This window comes from Mustela lutreola, chromosome 4 (genome assembly GCF_030435805.1).
Source record: "Mustela lutreola isolate mMusLut2 chromosome 4, mMusLut2.pri, whole genome shotgun sequence".
NCBI lineage: Eukaryota > Metazoa > Chordata > Mammalia > Carnivora > Mustelidae > Mustela > Mustela lutreola.
In genome coordinates, this window is record NC_081293.1 from 8,672,192 (window position 1) to 8,689,287 (window position 17,096).

The 17,096-nt window shown below is 41.8% G+C and overlaps 2 protein-coding genes across 3 annotated transcripts in view; one reads left to right on the forward strand and one right to left on the reverse strand.

Annotated features, from left to right (window-relative positions):
• LOC131830588 (CUB and zona pellucida-like domain-containing protein 1) overlaps positions 1-9,905 on the forward strand; it is a 35,454-nt gene extending 25,549 nt beyond the window's left edge. The window contains exons 7-9 of one of the 2 annotated variants that reach the window (XM_059172932.1): positions 956-1,347; positions 7,830-8,098; positions 9,341-9,897. In XM_059172932.1, the coding sequence (XP_059028915.1) occupies positions 956-1,347; positions 7,830-8,098; positions 9,341-9,516 (837 nt within the window). In that variant the 3' untranslated portion in view covers positions 9,517-9,897. Of the gene's footprint in view, positions 1-955; positions 1,348-7,829; positions 8,099-9,340 lie in introns of both variants that reach the window. The other variant, XM_059172931.1, reaches the window with a different exon arrangement.
• Positions 9,906-13,954: 4,049 nt separating this feature from the next.
• Positions 13,955-17,096, reverse strand: part of LOC131830044 (deleted in malignant brain tumors 1 protein-like) — a 76,644-nt gene continuing 73,502 nt past the window's right edge. The window contains exon 34 of the mRNA XM_059172439.1: positions 13,955-14,667. Within this exon, the coding sequence (XP_059028422.1) occupies positions 14,376-14,667 (292 nt within the window). The 3' untranslated portion in view covers positions 13,955-14,375. The remainder of the gene's footprint in view (positions 14,668-17,096) is intronic.

A 17,096-nucleotide genomic window follows, 5' to 3' on the forward strand; every position in this document is an offset into this window, starting at 1 on the left:
CAGGGCTCAATCCATGGCGAACCTGTGGGAACATTTACGTGCACTCACTCATTTAAACACGACTGCCAAGTCGCCGCATTTATTCTCAGGGTAACTAGAGGTGGTTCTCTTTCCTGGAAGAAGAAGAACTCGGGGAAATCATGGAAGGACGTCTGGATACCTAGATGCCACGGGTGTCGCAGCCCAGCAGCAGTACTTGTGTAGAAACTGATTAGAGCTCACATTTAGCAAAGATCTAGCTGGATTGTTATGATCTCCTTCTTTCCCCTGTAAAGGGAGAAGGTAAAAACATGAACCTTGTTTGAGAGATGTAGAACATAAGTTTGTGATTTGTTTTCCATTTTCTAGAACTTTAAGATCTCAAACATTTGCAACCTGTAAGTCCCTTTAGGCTGGATACCCTAAACATGCCACTCATGTCATTAGACAACAACCTTGTCAAGAAGAATGGCAGCTACTCCAGAGAATGGATAAGAATAGAAGTAAATCATCATTTTCTGCTCCAAATGAACACCTGGGCCATCCTCTGTACACCCGGAGGGAAGGCATCCTGGGGAAACCTACTGCAAGACTTCTGTCTGCACACACTTGGGAAACCGCCCAGGAAGCCACCCTAATACAAAGCTACTTATGGAAGAAGCCCTTGCATTACAGGGTCTCATGTCTTTTAGGGGTGGAAGTTGGTGTTCAGAATTTCTTTTAACATAACTGAAAAAAGTTCTAATTCTGTCTTCAGGTCTTTCCAAGCCAAGCTCTATCTCTCATCTCACACTTTTTCTTCCTACCCAGAATGTTTCTTAAATAAAGCACTTTGGAGCCTTAGAGTACACTGGTAGAAAAGCTGCTATCTTGTGATTTAAGGAAATTGTATCTCTGTCTGCAGATGTTTTTCGTATCTGGGCTCTAAACGATTACCCGACTTGCTGTACAGCATTTGAATTCCATGTCACTGCAGGTGGAGGATCACTCGGTCACTTACACCAACATGATCACTCTCATCCCATCCCCCATGTCGGAAGTGATCACCCGCCAGAAGCATCTCCAGATCATTCTCAAGTGTGAAATGGAATCGAATTCTACCGTGGAGATGATGTATATAACGGAAGATGACGTAATACAAAATCAAAGCGCCCTGGGCAAATACAACACAAGCATGGCTCTTTTTGAATCCAATTCATTTGAAAAGCCTATACTGGAGTCACCATATTACGTGGATTTGAACGAAACTCTTTTTGTGCAAGTCAGTCTGCGCACCTCCGATCCAAATTTAGTGGTATTTCTGGATACCTGCATTGCCTCTCCCACACCTGACTTTGCATCTCCAACCTATGACCTGATCAGGAGTGGGTACGTACTGCTGGGTAACATGCTTTTCCAAGGATTAACAGTGATTTGAATGAGGTAGTGTTGTTTGTGCATGGATCCATGATTCATCAATTTTTTTCTAGTACTGCTACCATGGAATTTAGTAAATGTAATCATTTTATGAAATATAGTTACTGTGCACTAATTACAGATAACTTAAGTTAGAGCATTTCTACAACCACAGCCCATATCCCCTAGAATTTTAAGTCTATTTCCAAAATATTTGCTGGTAGAAACAAATTTATTTTTTGTCAAGGAGGATTTATGTTTTCATTTTTACTTTTTTTTTTTTTTAAGATTTTATTTATTTATTTGACAGAGAGAGATCACAGGTAGGAAGAGAGGCAGGCAGAGAGAGAGAGGAGGAAGCAGGCTCCCTGCTGAGCAGAGAGCCCGATGTGGGACTCGATCCCAGGACCCCGAGATCATGACCTGAGCCGAAGGCAGCGGCTTAACCCACTGAGCCACCCAGGCGCCCCGATCATTTTTACTTTTTTTTCTCCACATTTTGGTTATTTTCAACAAAATCCCAGAAGAGTATTTCACTTGTTCCAACTTCAGAACAGAAGTGTAATGAAATTTATAAAGTATCTGTGGCATTCCTTACTTAAAAATAAAACAAAATAGTGAAGGGGTGCTGGCTGTTGCAATTGGTAGAGCTTATGACTCTTAATCTCAAGGTTATGAGTTTAAGCCCCACATCGGGCGTGGAGCCTACTTTAAAAAAAATTTTTTTAAGGTTTTTTTTTTCCCTCCCCCTGGAATATTTTTAAATTTTTTTTATTTTTTATAAACATATATTTTTATCCCCAGGGGTACAGGTATGTGAATCACCAGGTTTACACACTTCACAGCACTCACCAAAGCACATACCCTCCCCAATGTCCATAACCCCACCCCCTTCTCCCAACCACCCTCCCCCCAGCAACCCTCAGTTTGCTTTGTGAGATTAAGAGTCACTTATGGTTTGTCTCCCTCCCAATTCCATCTTGTTTCATTGATTCTTCTCCTACCCACTTAAGCCCCCATGTGGCATCACCACTTCCTCATATCAGGGAGATCATATGATAGTTGTCTTTCTCTGCTTGACTTATTTCGCTAAGCATGATACGCTCTAGTTCCATCCATGTTGTCGCAAATGGCAAGATTTCATTTCTTTTGATGGCTGCATAGTATTCCATTTTGTATATATACCACATCATCTTGATCCATTCATCTGTTGATGGACATCTAGGTTCTTTCCATAGTTTGGCTATTGTGGACATTGCTGCTATAAACATTCGGGTGCACGTGCCCCTTTGGATCACTACGTTTGTATCTTTAGGGTAAATACCCAGTAGTGCAATTGCTGGGTCATAGGGCAGTTCTATTTTCAACATTTTGAGGAACCTCCATGCTGTTTTCCAGAGTGGCTTCACCAGCTTGCATTCCCACCAACAGTGGAGGAGGGTTCCCCTTTCTCCGCATCCTCGCCAGCATCTGTCATTTCCTGACTTGTTGATTTTAGCGATTCTGACTGGTGTGAGGTGATATCTCATTGTGGTTTTGATTTGTATTTCCCTGATGCCGAGTGATATGGAGCACTTTTTCATGTGTCTGTTGGCCATCTGGAGGTCTTCTTTGAAGAAATGTCTGTTCATGTCCTCTGCCCATTTCTTGATTGGATTATTTGTTCTTTGGGTGTTGAGTTTGCTAAGTTCTTTATAGATTTTGGACACTAGTCCTTTATCTGATATGTCGTTTGCAAATATCTTCTCCCATTCTGTCAGTTCTCTTTTGATTTTGTTAACTGTTTCCTTTGCTGTGCAAAAGCTTTTGATCTTGATGAAATCCCAATAGTTCATTTTTGCCCTTGCTTCCCTTGCCTTTGGCGATGTTCCTAGGAAGATGTTGCTGCGGCTGAGGTCAAAGAGGTTGCTGCCTGTGTTCTCCTCAAGGATTTTGATGGATTCCTTTCACACATTGAGGTCCTTCATCCATTTTGAGTCTATTTTCATGTGTGGTGTACGGAAATGGTCCAATTTCATTTTTCTGCATGTGTCTGTCCAATTTTCCCAACACCATTTATTGAAGAGGCTGTCTTTTTTCCATTGGACATTCTTTCCTGCTTTGTCGAAGATTAGTTGACCATAGAGTTGAGGGTCTATTTCTGGGCTCTCTATTCTGTTCCATTGATCTATGTGTCTGTTTTTGTGCCAATACCATGCTGTCTTGATGATGACAGCTTTGTAATAGAGCTTGAAGTCCGGAATTGTGATGCCACCAACTTTGGCTTTCTTTTTCAATATCCCTTTGGCTATTCGAGGTCTTTTCTGGTTCCATATAAATTTTAGAATTATTTGTCCCATTTCTTTGAAAAAGATGGATGGTACTTTGATAGGAATTGCATTAAATGTGTAGATTGCTTTAGGTAGCATAGACATTTTCACAATATTTATTCTTCCAATCCAGGAGCATGGAACATTTTTCCATTTCTTTGTGTCTTCCTCAATTTCTTTCATGAGTACTTTGTAGTTTTCTGAGTATAGATTCTTAGCCTCTTTGGTTAGGTTTATTCCTAGGTATCTTATGGTTTGGGGTGCAATTGTAAATGGGATTGACTCCTTAATTTCTCTTTCTTCTGTTTTGTTGTTGGTGTAGAGAAATGCAACTGATTTCTGTGCATTGATTTTATATCCTGACACTCTACTGAATTCCTGTACAAGTTCTAGCAGTTTTGGAGTGGAGTCTTTCAGGTTTTCCACATATAGTATCATATCATCTGCGAAGAGTGATAATTTGACTTCTTCTTTGCCGATTTGGATGCCTTTAATTTCCTTTTGTTGTCTGATTGCTGAGGCTAGGACCTCTAGTACTATGTTGAATAGCAGTGGTAATAATGGACATCCCTGCCGTGTTCCTGACCTTAGCGGAAAAGCTTTCAGTTTTTCTCCATTGAGAATGATATTTGCGATGGGTTTTTCATAGATGGCTTTGATGATATTGAGGTGTGTGCCCTACACTTTGAAGAGTTTTGATCAGGAAGGGATGCTGTACTTTGTCAAATGCTTTTTCAGCATCTACTGAGAGTATCATATGGTTCTTGTTCTTTCTTTTATTGATGTGTTGTATCACACTGACTGATTTGCGGATGTTGAATCAACCTTGCAGCCCTGGAATAAATCCCACTTGGTCGTGGTGAATAATCCTTTTAATGTACTGTTGAATCCTATTGGCTAGTATTTTGGTGAGAATTTTTGCATCTATGTTCATCAAGGATATTGGTCTATAGCTCTCTTTTTTGATGGGATCCTTGTCTGGTTTTCGGATCAAGGTGATGCTGGCCTCATAAAATGAGTTTGGAAGTTTCCCTTCCATTTCTATTTTTTGGAACAGTTTCAGGAGAATAGGAATTAGTTCTTCTTTAAATGTTTGGTAGAATTCCCCTGGGAAGCCCTCTGGCCCTGGGCTTTTGTTTGTTTGGAGATTTTTAATGACTGTTTCAATCTCCTTACTGGTTATGGGTCTGTTCAGGCTTTCTATTTCTTCCTGGTTCAGTTGTGGTAGTTTATATGTTTCTAGGAATGCATCCATTTCTTCCAGATTGTCAAATTTGTTGGCGTAGAGTTGCTCATAGTATGTTCTTGTAATAGTTTGTATTTCTTTGGTGTTAGTTGTGATCTCTCCTCTTTCATTCATGATTTTATTTATTTGGGTCCTTTCTCTTTTCTTTTTGATAAGTCGGGCCAGGGGTTTATCAATTTTATTAATTCTTTCAAAGAACCAGCTCCTAGTTTCGTTGATTTGTTCTATTGTTTTTTTGGTTTCTATTTCATTGATTTCTGCTCTGATCTTTATGATTTCTCTTCTCCTGCTGGGCTTAGGGTTTCTTTCTTGTTCTTTCTCCAGCTCCTTTAGGTGTAGGGTTAGGTTGTGTACCTGAGACCTTTCTTGTTTCTTGAGAAAGGCTTGTACCACTATATATTTTCCTCTCGGGACTGCCTTTGTTGTGTCCCATTTCCATGTTTTTTTTCAATTCTTCTTTAATTTCCCGGTTGACCCATTCATTCTTTAGAAGGATGCTGTTTAGTCTCCATGTATTTGGGTTCTTTCCAAACTTCCTCTTGTTGTTGAGTTCTAGCTTTAGAGCATTGTGGTCTGAAAATATGCAGGGAATGATCCCAATCTTTTGATACCGGTTGAGTCCTGATTTAGGACCGAGGATGTGATCTATTCTGGAGAATGTTCCATGTGCACTAGAGAAGAATGTGTATTCTGTTGCTTTGGGATGAAATGTTCTGAATATATCTGTGATGTCCGTCTGGTCCAGTGTGTCGTTTAAGGCCTTTATTTCCTTGCTGATCTTTTGCTTGAATGATCTGTCCATTTCAGTGAGGGGAGTGTTAAAGTCTCCTACTATTATTGTATTATTGTTGATGTGTTTCTTTGATTTTGTTATTAATTGGTTTATATAGTTGGCTGCTCCCACATTAGGGGCATAGATATTTAAAATTGTTAGATCTTCTTGTTGGACAGATCCTTTGAGTATGATATAATGTCCTTCCTCATCTCTTATTATAGTCTTTGGCTTAAAATCTAATTGATCTGATATAAGGATTGCCACTCCTGCTTTCTTCTGATGTCCATTAGCCTGGTAAATTTTTTTCCACCCCCTCACTTTAAATCTGGAGGTGTCTTCGGGCTTAAAATGAGTTTCCTGGAGGCAACATATAGATGGATTTGTTTTTTTATCCATTCTGATACCCTGTGTCTTTTGATTGGGGCATTTAGCCCATTAACATTCAGGGTAACTATTGAGAGATATGAATTTAGTGCCATTGTATTGCCTGTAAGATGACTGTTACTGTATATGGTCTCTGTTCCTTTCTGATCTACCACTTGTAGGCTCTCTCTTTGCTTAGAGGACCCCTTTCAATATTTCCTGTAGAGCTGGTTTGGTGTTTGCAAATTCTTTCAGTTTTTGTTTGTCCTGGAAGCTTTTAATCTCTCCTTCTATTTTCAGTGATAGCCTAGCTGGATAGAGTATTCTTGGCTGCATGTTTTTCTAGTTTAGTGCTCTGAAAATATCATGCCAGCTCTTTCTGGCCTGCCAGGTCTCTGTGGATAAGTCAGCTGCCAATCTAATATTTTTATCATTGTATGTTACAGACTTCTTTTCCCGGGCTGCTTTCAGGATTTTCTCTTTGTCACTGAGACTTGTAAATTTTACTATTAGATGACGGGGTATGGGCCTATTCTTATTGATTTTGAGGGGCGTTCTCTGAACCTCCTGAATTTTGATGCTCGTTCCCTTTGACATATTGGGGAAATTCTCCCCAATAATTCTCTCCAGTATACCTTCTGCTCCCCTCTCTCTTTCTTCTTCTTCTGGAATCCCAATTATTCTAATGTTGTTTCGTCTTATGGTGTCACTTATCTCTCGAATTCTCCCCTCATGGTCCAGTAGCTGTTTGTCCCTCTTTTGCTCAGCTTCTTTATTCTCTGTCATTTGGTCTTCTATATCACTAATTCTTTCTTCTGCCTCATTTATCCTAGCAGTGAGAGCCTCCATTTTTTATTGCACCTCATTAATAGCTTTTTTGATTTCAACTTGGTTAGATTTTAGTTCTTTTATTTCTCCAGAAAGGGCTTTTATATCTCCCGAGAGGGTTTCTCTAATACCTTCCATGCCTTTTTTGAGCCCGGCTAGAACCTTGAGAATTGTCATTCTGAACTCTAGATCTGACATATTACCAATGTCTGTATTGATTTGGTCCCTAGCTTTCGGTACTGCCTCTTGTTCTTTTTTTTGTGGTGAATTTTTCCGTCTTGTCATTTTGTCCAGATAAGAGTATTTTTACATGAAGGTTAGCTGGCTTCCTTACATTGCTTTATCCTTGCTCCTTCTTCCTCACTGGGTACTCTCCCCTAAGGTTTTTTTTTTTTTTTTAAAGGAAAGTTTTCCCTTTTTTTCTATAAGCTGATGGACTTAAACTACATCCACCATATTGAGATCTTCATAGCAAGTGTCTAAGGTAAGGTGTAAGAGCTCTAATATATCTGAATTGATTTTCTACCTAACTCATGTGGACTAGAAATGTTATTGCTGGAGGGAATTTTATTTTACCCAGGAATCAGGTCCATAGCCTTAGCTCAATACAGTCTGAGCTAAAGACACTGACTGTCTTTTTTTTACTATTTTTTTTTCTCTCCAAATTTTTATTTAAATTCTAGTTAGTTAGAGCATATAGTGTAATATCAGTTTCAGGAGTAGAATTGAACAATTCGTCACTTAACATACAATGCACCTGATCTTGGCTAAGCAGGGTCAGGCCTGGTTTGTACTTGGATGGGAGACATTGTCTTTCTGGAGAAATTTTTGATCCACAGATCAGACAGTTCAAAGAAAACTTTGTATCATCTCTTTTCAATACTGAAAAGACTGAACTGGATACTTTCTAAATGTGCCGTAAATCCTGTTCTAGATGTATTCAAGATGACACTTGTATGATGTATCCATTATCTGGACACTATGGAAGATTCCAATTTAACGCCTTTAAATTCTTGAGAAGTCTGGGCTCCGTATATCTCCAGTGTAAGATTTTGATATGTGACAGTGGTGACCATCAGTCTCGCTGCAACCAAGGCTGTGTCTCTAGAAGGAAAAGAGACATTTCTTCGTACAAATGGAAGACTGATTCTGTCGTAGGACCTATTCGTCTGAAAAGGGATCGAAGTGCAAGTGGAAATCCAGGTAAGAAAAAAGCTATTTCATGAACTAAGAATACCACATGGTTCATAAAATTCTGCTCAAATATATTCCTTCTTAAGAAGGTATAGTTTAGAGATTTATAGTATTTGTAGGAAAGCCCATAATCAGGTAAGCACACAAGATTAATTTTTCTTTCTGTTAGTGGATAAAATGAAAGCCATGTACATTTTAAGCATATGATGCACTGATAATTCACCATTATTCCCATGGCTTCTCAGTATAAATGTAATATCCTCACTTCTAAAAACAACAGTTTCTCTTAGCTTTCTGACTTCTTATTATAGCCATACCATGGCAGATAACAGAATCAAAAGCAATGTATTTTCATTCCTAAATGAGTTGAATCAGGTGAATCAGCATCTCACACAAATCACCTTTTTGGGAAAAGTAAAAGATTTTTTTTCCAAAACAGAGAAAATAGCATATTTGCAACACAGCCCTGCTTCTTTTTAAAGGTTGGAAACATGAGCCCTGCCAGGTCCCAGAACAGTGAATGCCCAAGGACAAGCCACGACTGAATGGCTTCGATAGACCATAGTTACATGAAAAGTGTTTAGGAAAATTTATCTCATATGAAAATGATCCTGGCATAAGAGAATCTTATGACCTCTGTCTTTATTATTATTTGAATGGATTGGGAAGGAGTAGGATTCTAGTTTGTAGCAAAATATTTCTATGACAAAAACAAAAGGGAACAAAAATTAAATCCAGTAATTTTATAACTAAAAACTAGTCACTAAAAAGACAATGCATCTATGGATATTAGGCTAGATTAGTTGAAAATTTGTGAATAAAAGTTATAGAAATATCATGCACATTAGAAAAGTACCCTTTTCCTGTTTGAAGAGAAGAAATTAGTTGTGTCTCCATCGATCAAATATATTTTGGGGACTTTGGGAGATAGTGACCATCAGTAGATGGACCTGCACTTCTGTTTGATTTTGATGCTTAAATTCCACAAGTTTCTCACCTTATTTCAGGGCAACAAAGTAGCTATTTAAACAAACAAATGTAAACACATCTTGTCTTTTAAATGAAACGGAAACATACATTAATTGAAAGAGTTGCTAGCAGTTTCCTTAGGCTGTTTTGGCATTATGTATCATAAGGTCCTTCATTGATGCCTAAGACTCGGAGGCTATGGAGAGATACCCATTCACAAAAATTTTGTAATGCCAAGTAATACTTTTCTTTAAATGATTTTTATCTGGTTTCCACTTACAGGATTTCAGGACCAAATACACAGAGAAAAAACTCAGAGTCAATCTTTTGACAGTCTGCATCTGTTTTCATTCATGGTCCTTGCTCTGAATGTTGTGATGGTGGCCGTGATCGTAGCAAGGCATTTTGTGAATCAGAGAACAGACTATAAATATGAGAAGCTTCAGAATATTAACTGACCAGTTCAGCCTTCAGTGAGACCCATTTTTCCCAAATGCCAAAGAAAATGCCCCATGGCTACATATTATGAATAAATTGGAGAGAGCCGCATAAAAATGACACAGTTCCTGCTGTCACCGTGGTCAGAGCTTGCTGCCTTGCAGGCGTGGTTGAAATGAACAAACATTATGTCCATGCTAAGAACGAAAGTCACCAAAATACCAGATGAATTAGAAACGTCCTTTTTCACAAGCATGGAACAGTATCTGTCAATATTAGGTGAAAAGAAGAAGGTTGTATTTACTTAAATCTTTGGCATTAAATATATTTGTTACCTAGATGCAAATATGCTACCTTTTGAAATGTATGCGAGGGTTACAGTTTTTGAAACTAAGTGTGACAGAGAGACTGACATCTTGTTTATTCACATGCCTCACTCTAATTCAGAGCCTCAGCATTTTACAACTTAAACACATTTCAGAGAACAGCTCTGGAAAGAAAAAAGCTATTTCATGATCTAAGAACAGGAAAGAAGAACCTGACTATAAAAGGAGAGCCTTCTGTGTGGTTTCTAGGTTAATGAATGAAAACAATTCTCCCATTTACCACCAAACACCAAAACCAAAGGTAACCCTAAAAGGAGAAGTCCGTTCTGGCTGACACTTTCCTATCCACAGTATAGAAGCCTCCATGTGCACAAACTTACTCACACCACACATGTTGAATTCTTTGTCCTAGGAGGACAGTACAACTCGTCCCCACCATCCAAACCACCATGTTTTCAGGTTCTAATACACATCCAAAGAGGCAACCACATTTCTGAACACCCAGGGACACTCCTTGAGTCCCAGACGCTTGGATTTGATACCACGCATGCCCAGGGAGTACAGCACGAGTAAAACAGCATCTCTACTCTTATCGCACGAGTTGTTTGGGGCCTGCTGGGTTTCCACCTCCAAATGAAAACAGATCTTCCCCATTTTCTTTTTAGTATTTCCACATGGATTTTCTAAGCCCTTGCCCCATGTGGCCATGTGGTCTAGTCTCCTTTGTGTTCATCTGTATGACTAAAGGGAGCTACTACAAAGTTCTTTTCCAACCTAACGCGAAAGCACTTGAGAACGTAATGAGAACAGGCAAGTCAGACTCAGTCAAGGCAGTGTGGTCCCGGGCCCAGCGCTGTCTTCCTGTCAGGAACTGCGTGAAGCTGTGCGGGCGGCCAGGCACAGCAGTGTGATACCAAGAAGACCAAGACATAGTGTGACTCGGGAGACAGTGTAAAACTGTATCACCATGAGTCACAAACCCTTTGCAGTGGACCTACTGAGCTATACCAGTGCATCAGAGATAGAAAATCATACACAGCAGAAAGTGTTTTTCTTCAGGAAAAAACGACAGTAAAGTAAGTAAAGGTTTCAGATCTGAAGTGGGTGGCCTGGGTTTTAGTTCGTCCCCTTACCTGGTGGGTTACCTTGGCCAGGTCACCCTCAGCCTTGATTTCCACAATTTAAAATGAGGAAGGTAGCAGCTGCCCCACCCCTTTTACCCCAGCTTGTTGTGCTCGTGAGGGTTGAATGAGGAGATGAGCTGTGCTCAGGGGCTGCCTCTGTACCACTTGCTGCTGGTGATGAGTCCCCCTGGGCAGCCCCCAAGTCCTGTTTCTGAATTTGCTTCCTCGGACCTGCCTGGTACTGACCGTCATGGGCTGGGTCCTGGGAGACAACCTCTGGTGGAGAGGTTTGTGTGCCGAAGGGTTCCTGGGGCATGGGCCTAGCCTTGAGCCCTGGCAGGGGAAGGGAAGCAGGCCTGGCAGCGAGCTGGTGAGTGGCGAGGCAGAGGCAGCAAAAAGCCTGGCCAACGCCCTGCATCCTGGGCTCGGCTGGACTGTCAGAGACGTCCCCACACTGGGGCTCGGTACCCCCGCCACATGACACACTTCTATCCACCGGCCATTGGTTGAAGGCTGCAAACGTGGCCAAGGCAGCTGCCTTGAGCTGAGGGAATCCCCACAGAATCTTGGGGGCTAAGAGCCATCAGCCACCCACACTCCCGGCAGCCTGAACAATGGTTCTACCGGAGGGAGATACGGCTGTCACACCAGAGCGGCCACCACGCTCACTTCCTAGAGGAACAGGATTTTCTGAATGTCCCACAGCATTCCATTCTGACTCTATGCTGTATTCAAGAGACATGCTTTTTTTTTTTTTTTTCTAAAAGATTTTATTTATTGATTTGAGAGAGAGAGCATGAGGGAGGGCAGAGGGAGAGGGACAAGCAGACTCCATGTGGAGCAGGAAGCCTGATGCGGGGCCTGAGGCCAGGACCCTGAGATCATAACCTGAGCTGCAGGCAGATGGTTAACAGACTGAGCCACCCAGGCGCCCCCAAGAGATAGGTTTAACAGAGCATTTCAGCAAGGCTAAAAGCAAAACGTGCGATGGAATACCAGCATGTGCGGACAAGATGGGAGGGTCTCCTCATTTCTACAGGGCAGAGCGGAAGCCAGGCTACCTTCATGGCCTCTGCTGCCCCTCCCCCCAGGAAGGTGGCATCGCCTTGTTACCTCTGGGTGGGGGGTAGAGGTCCTGGCTCTCTACAAGGTCCCCTCTGACACCACCCCAGAGAAGTCTCAGAGGGGTGGTCTTCCTGCCTGGTGGGGTTGGAAGCCCAGCCTCCCCACCTGGTCTCCACTTGACATGGGGGTGTTGGGGAGGCCCCAGTTACTGCGCAGAGATGATAGAACCTGCAGAGGGGAGGGAAGGTGGGAGGGATCCTGGGGGCAGGAGGAAGTCTCGGCTCCCCACTTCACCTTTGTTGGCTGGGCTGAGGCAGGGACACAGTTTGGCCCACGGCTCACAATCTTGCCTGGGCGCTCCTTTACCAGCCCTTGGCTAGAGAGAGCAGGCTTCTCTTGAGGCTTTTTTCTGGGTTGCAGGTTTCTCCCTGTTGAGTGCTTTTTGATCCATAAAGCATGGACTGCTCGGCAGTGACCATGGCCTTCCCACTACAGCGTTCTTAGAATCCGCTGGAATGCTGTTGGAGAGGGCAGCTTCCTGGGTCCCGCCTGCTGAACCACACCTGGAGAAGCTCACCGGGAGCTCACTGGACACTTATTTATTTATTTATTCTTATAAGGTCAGTCCTTTCATTCTCAACACTTTCTCCAAGAGGCATTTGTTAAAAGCTATAAGATGCTAACTTTGGAAGCTGTTGGCTTCCCACTTCCTCAATGCATACGGGATAGATGCAGTTAATGGGCAGGTAAGCTTCAGAAAGGAGAAGCTCTAGCAGCTCAGAGGCCCTTGGAAAACCCCTTAATTCATCTGGGGCGCTCACGTGAAATAGACGCCCGATGCTCAGATCACGTGACCGAAGATGAAGGTGCTTGGGGACGAGTGATTCCCTTTTGACTTAAAGATGCTGCCTTCACCAGACTGACCAGCAACTACATCTCATCAACTTCTACCAGGTAGAAGCAGGGAATGCCATCAAAATACCGCAAGTATCCTATTTATCAAGATGGCTACTGATCAAGGGCACGTCTGGCATGAGACTGAGATGTTCCCCTCTAGAGGCAATGCCCACCCTCGGGTCACATGTCAGATTTTCATCAGGACTTCAGGGTTAGCTCCCAGCCTCCCCCAAACTCTGCTCTCCCCCCTGGGAGCCTTGACCATACGTATTCTCATCTCATACATGCCATTGAATGGCACAGATAGGAACAATTTCTTGGACTTGAGGACTCCTTTTAAATGTTGCTATTGAATACTTCTTGACAAGCAAAAAACAAAACTAAACTATGTCCAAGACTCACCCTTTCTTACTTCCTTCCCCTCTCTCCCTCCCTTTTCCTTCCTTCCTCCCTTCCTTCCTCCTTTATTCTCTTTCTTTTTCATCTTTCGAGAGAATCTTAAGCAGGCTCCATGACCAGACAGGGGACTTACATGACCCTGAGATGATTGACCTGAGCCAAAATCATGAGTTGGGTACTTAACCAACTGAGCCATCCAGGTGCCCCAAGACAGTTTCTTTAAAGACGGCTTTGAGGGAACTGAGTACAGCCCAGACCTCTTTCTGTTAAGATACAAAGAGAACTTGGATAAAGTGGTGCTGCCTGCTTTTTCTATGAGGGTGTGGGATATGCAAACCTTTCTTTCTGTGTTCCTCAGGTTTCCTGTGTCCTCAGGTTTCCTATAAAGCCTTGAGGATTTGGGACACAGACTGGGTGTGTGATAAAAGCAGTCACAGGTGGTTCATGTGATTGTGTCTCCAACTCTCATTTGTGGTCAATGTCAAAGCTGTCACCCAAACCCAATAAAGCCGAGGCACGGTGTATTCCCTTTGGAATGGGCAAGAAGAGCTTGTTTTGAGTAGGTGACAACGAATAAACAAGCAAATGACATATTCAATTCAACTAACCAGTTATTAGGGTTTAAAAAAAAAGAGCAGTGACTTTCCAACACTTGTTTATTTTTCATTAGACTCTTAGCAAGATCTGAAAAGAAATTCTCACACCACCCGAGGGACAGAAAAAAAAAAAGATCCATCTACTAGCATCTGAACGTTAAGGAGTCAATTTAACAAAATCTTTAAATTGACAATTTGGTCTATAGAGAGAACTCTGTTCTTTAGAACATGTGTAGTTCTTGATAGTGAAGAATTAGAAGATGCAGCATCTCTAGCCAGCAAACAGAGTGACTGCCTTACAAGTTTAACAATCAGGGAAGGTTTATGTAGGGTCGAAACTCAGAGAGAACCTCCTTAGCTGTTTCTTTTACCTGTGGCTCCATGGGCAGCTTCTGGTTTGTCAAACTTATCACTTTATTCAGGGAAATAGGCTTTTCTTTCTAATAACAGATTTGTGTGAAAAGTGAAGAAATCACACAAGGGTCTTACTCCGACCAGTCCCTCTGTGGATTTCCAGTGGCCCCACCACTTGGAAATGCTCAGTCTGTTCTTCTGGGGTCACCACACGGCCTGCATCCCTCTTACTCCGTTCTACACAGCCCTGGGAGCAGCGGGAGGAGGGGTCCCCCACTTTGCACACAGCGACCTCACACTGCAGGTAGACCACGTCATAGTTGCTCAGAAAGTTGAAGGCATTGAACTTGAACTGGGCAGTGTTCTTCTGTTGGGAGTGCAGGTTGATATAGGTATTGTCTTTGATGCACCTGATAGGAGAAAAACCCCCAGCCACAAGGATTAATTTGACGTGTGATGGGAATTCACCCTGACTCCAATAATCAGACCAATGAATTCCAAACAGAGTTCTTCCCCCTACCCACTCTTTCTTTCATAAAGAAACTTAAAATACTACCATGAGTAGAAAAACCACTGTTCCTGAGCAGAAGTAGAAGCTAACAGTAAAATAAACATAATAAAAAACAACGTAATTAACTTCTAACTAGAGCTGTTGCCTTCCGAAGGCCCATTCTATTCTATTTTACCCAAAGGGGAGATTAAAGGTAGTGGTTTTATTATTTGAAAGTGAAACTTAGATTATTTAAAAATGTGTTTCTTAGGGTACCTGGTTAGCTCAGTCTAATAAGCATCTGCCTTCGGCTCAGGTCATGATCCTGGAATCCTGGGATCAAGCCCCACATCAGGCTCTCTGCTCAGCAGGGAGCCTGCTTTCCCCTCTCTCTCTCTGCCTGCCTCTCCGGCTACTTGTGATCTCTCTCTCTCTGCCAAATAAACAAATAAATAAAATCTTTTTAAAAAATGTGTTCTGTCAACCCTAACACAACTATGGAAAAAGTTCAGTAAGAAGCATAAATGATACATCAAGAAAGGAGATAAAACAGAATAATATAAAATGCTCCATTAAATTCAGAGAAGGCAGCAAAAGGAGAGAGGGGGTAGAGACAACAAACCAATGCAACAAGCAGAAAACAGTTACCAAGATGGCAGATTTTCATCCAACTCTATCAATAATCACTTTATTTTTTAAAAAATTATCTATTTGAGAGAGGGAGAGAGAGAATGAGAGTGTGAGCTGGGGGAAGAGGGAGAGGGAGAGAGAGAATCTTAAGCAGGCTCCATGCTCAGTGTGGAGCCCTACGTGAGACTCAGTCTTAATGGCCCTGAGATCATGACCTGAGCTGAAATCAAGAGTTGGATGCTTAACCCACTGAGCCACCTAGATGCCCCTCAATAATCACTTTATTTTTTTTTTATTTTTTATTTTTATTTTTTTTAAAGATTTTATTTATTTATTCGACAGAGAGAGATCACAAGTAGGCAGAGAGGCAGGCAGAGAGAGAGAGGAGGAAGCAGGCTCCCTGCTGAGCAGAGAGCCTGATGCGGGACTCGATCCCAGGACCCTGAGATCATGACCTGAGCCGAAGGCAGCGGCTTAACCCACTGAGCCACCCAGGCGCCCCTCAATAATCACTTTAAATGTGATTATTAAATATGCCACTTTAAAGATACAGATTGCCAGAGCAGATAAAATGAAAACAAAAACAAGAAAACCCAAGATTCAACTACTGTTCTCTACAAGACACCCACTTTAAATATAAAGACTTCTAAAAGGGATGGAGAAAGATCTACCATGGTAATACTAATCAAAAGAGAGCTGGAGTAGCTACATTAATTTGAGACAAAACAGAGTTCAAAGCCAGGACAATTATCAGGAATGAAGAGGGGTATTGCATAACAATAAAGGGATTGGCCCTCTCAAAAGATGTAACAGTAAGCTGGGAAAACTGGACAGCTATATACAGAAGAATGAAACTCGACCATTCTCTTACACCATACACAATGATAAACCTCAAAATGATGAAAGACCTCAAGGTGAGACAGGAATCCATCTAAATCCTGGAGGAGAACATAGGCAGTAACCTCTTTGCAATCACAGCAACTTCTTTCAAGACAGGTTTCCAAACACAAGAAGACAAAAGTGAAAATGAACTTTTGGTGCTTTACCAAGATAAAAAGCTTCTGCACAGCAGAGGAAACAGTCAACAAAACAAAGAGGCAGCCCATGGAATGGGAGAAGATATTTGCAAATGACAGTACAGATAAAGGGCTGATATCCAAGATCTATAAATAACTTCTCAAACTCAACACCCAAAAAACAAATAATAAAGTCAAAAAATGGTCAGAAGACATGAACAGACACTTCTCAAAAGAGGACATACAAATGGCTAACAGACGGATAAAAAAATGTTCATCATCGGGAAATTCAAATCAAAACCACATTGAGATACTACCTTACACCAGTTAGAATGGCAAAAATTGACAAGGCAGGAAAAAACAAGTGTTGGAGAGGATGTGGAGAAAAGGGAACCCTCTTCCACTGCTGGTGGGAATGCAAGTTGGTGCAGCCACTTTGGAAAACAGTGTGGAGATTCCTTAAAAAATTCAAAATAGAGCTACCCCATGACCCTGCAATTTCACTACTGGGTATTTACCCCAAAGATAGATGTAGTGAAAAGAAGGGGCACATGTAGCAGCAATGTCCACAATAGCCAAACTGCGGAAGGAGCAGAGATACCCTTCAACAGACGAGTGGATAAAGAAGATACGGTCCATATACACAGTGGAATATTACTCAGCCATCAGAAAGGATGAATACCCAATTTTTGCATCAACATGG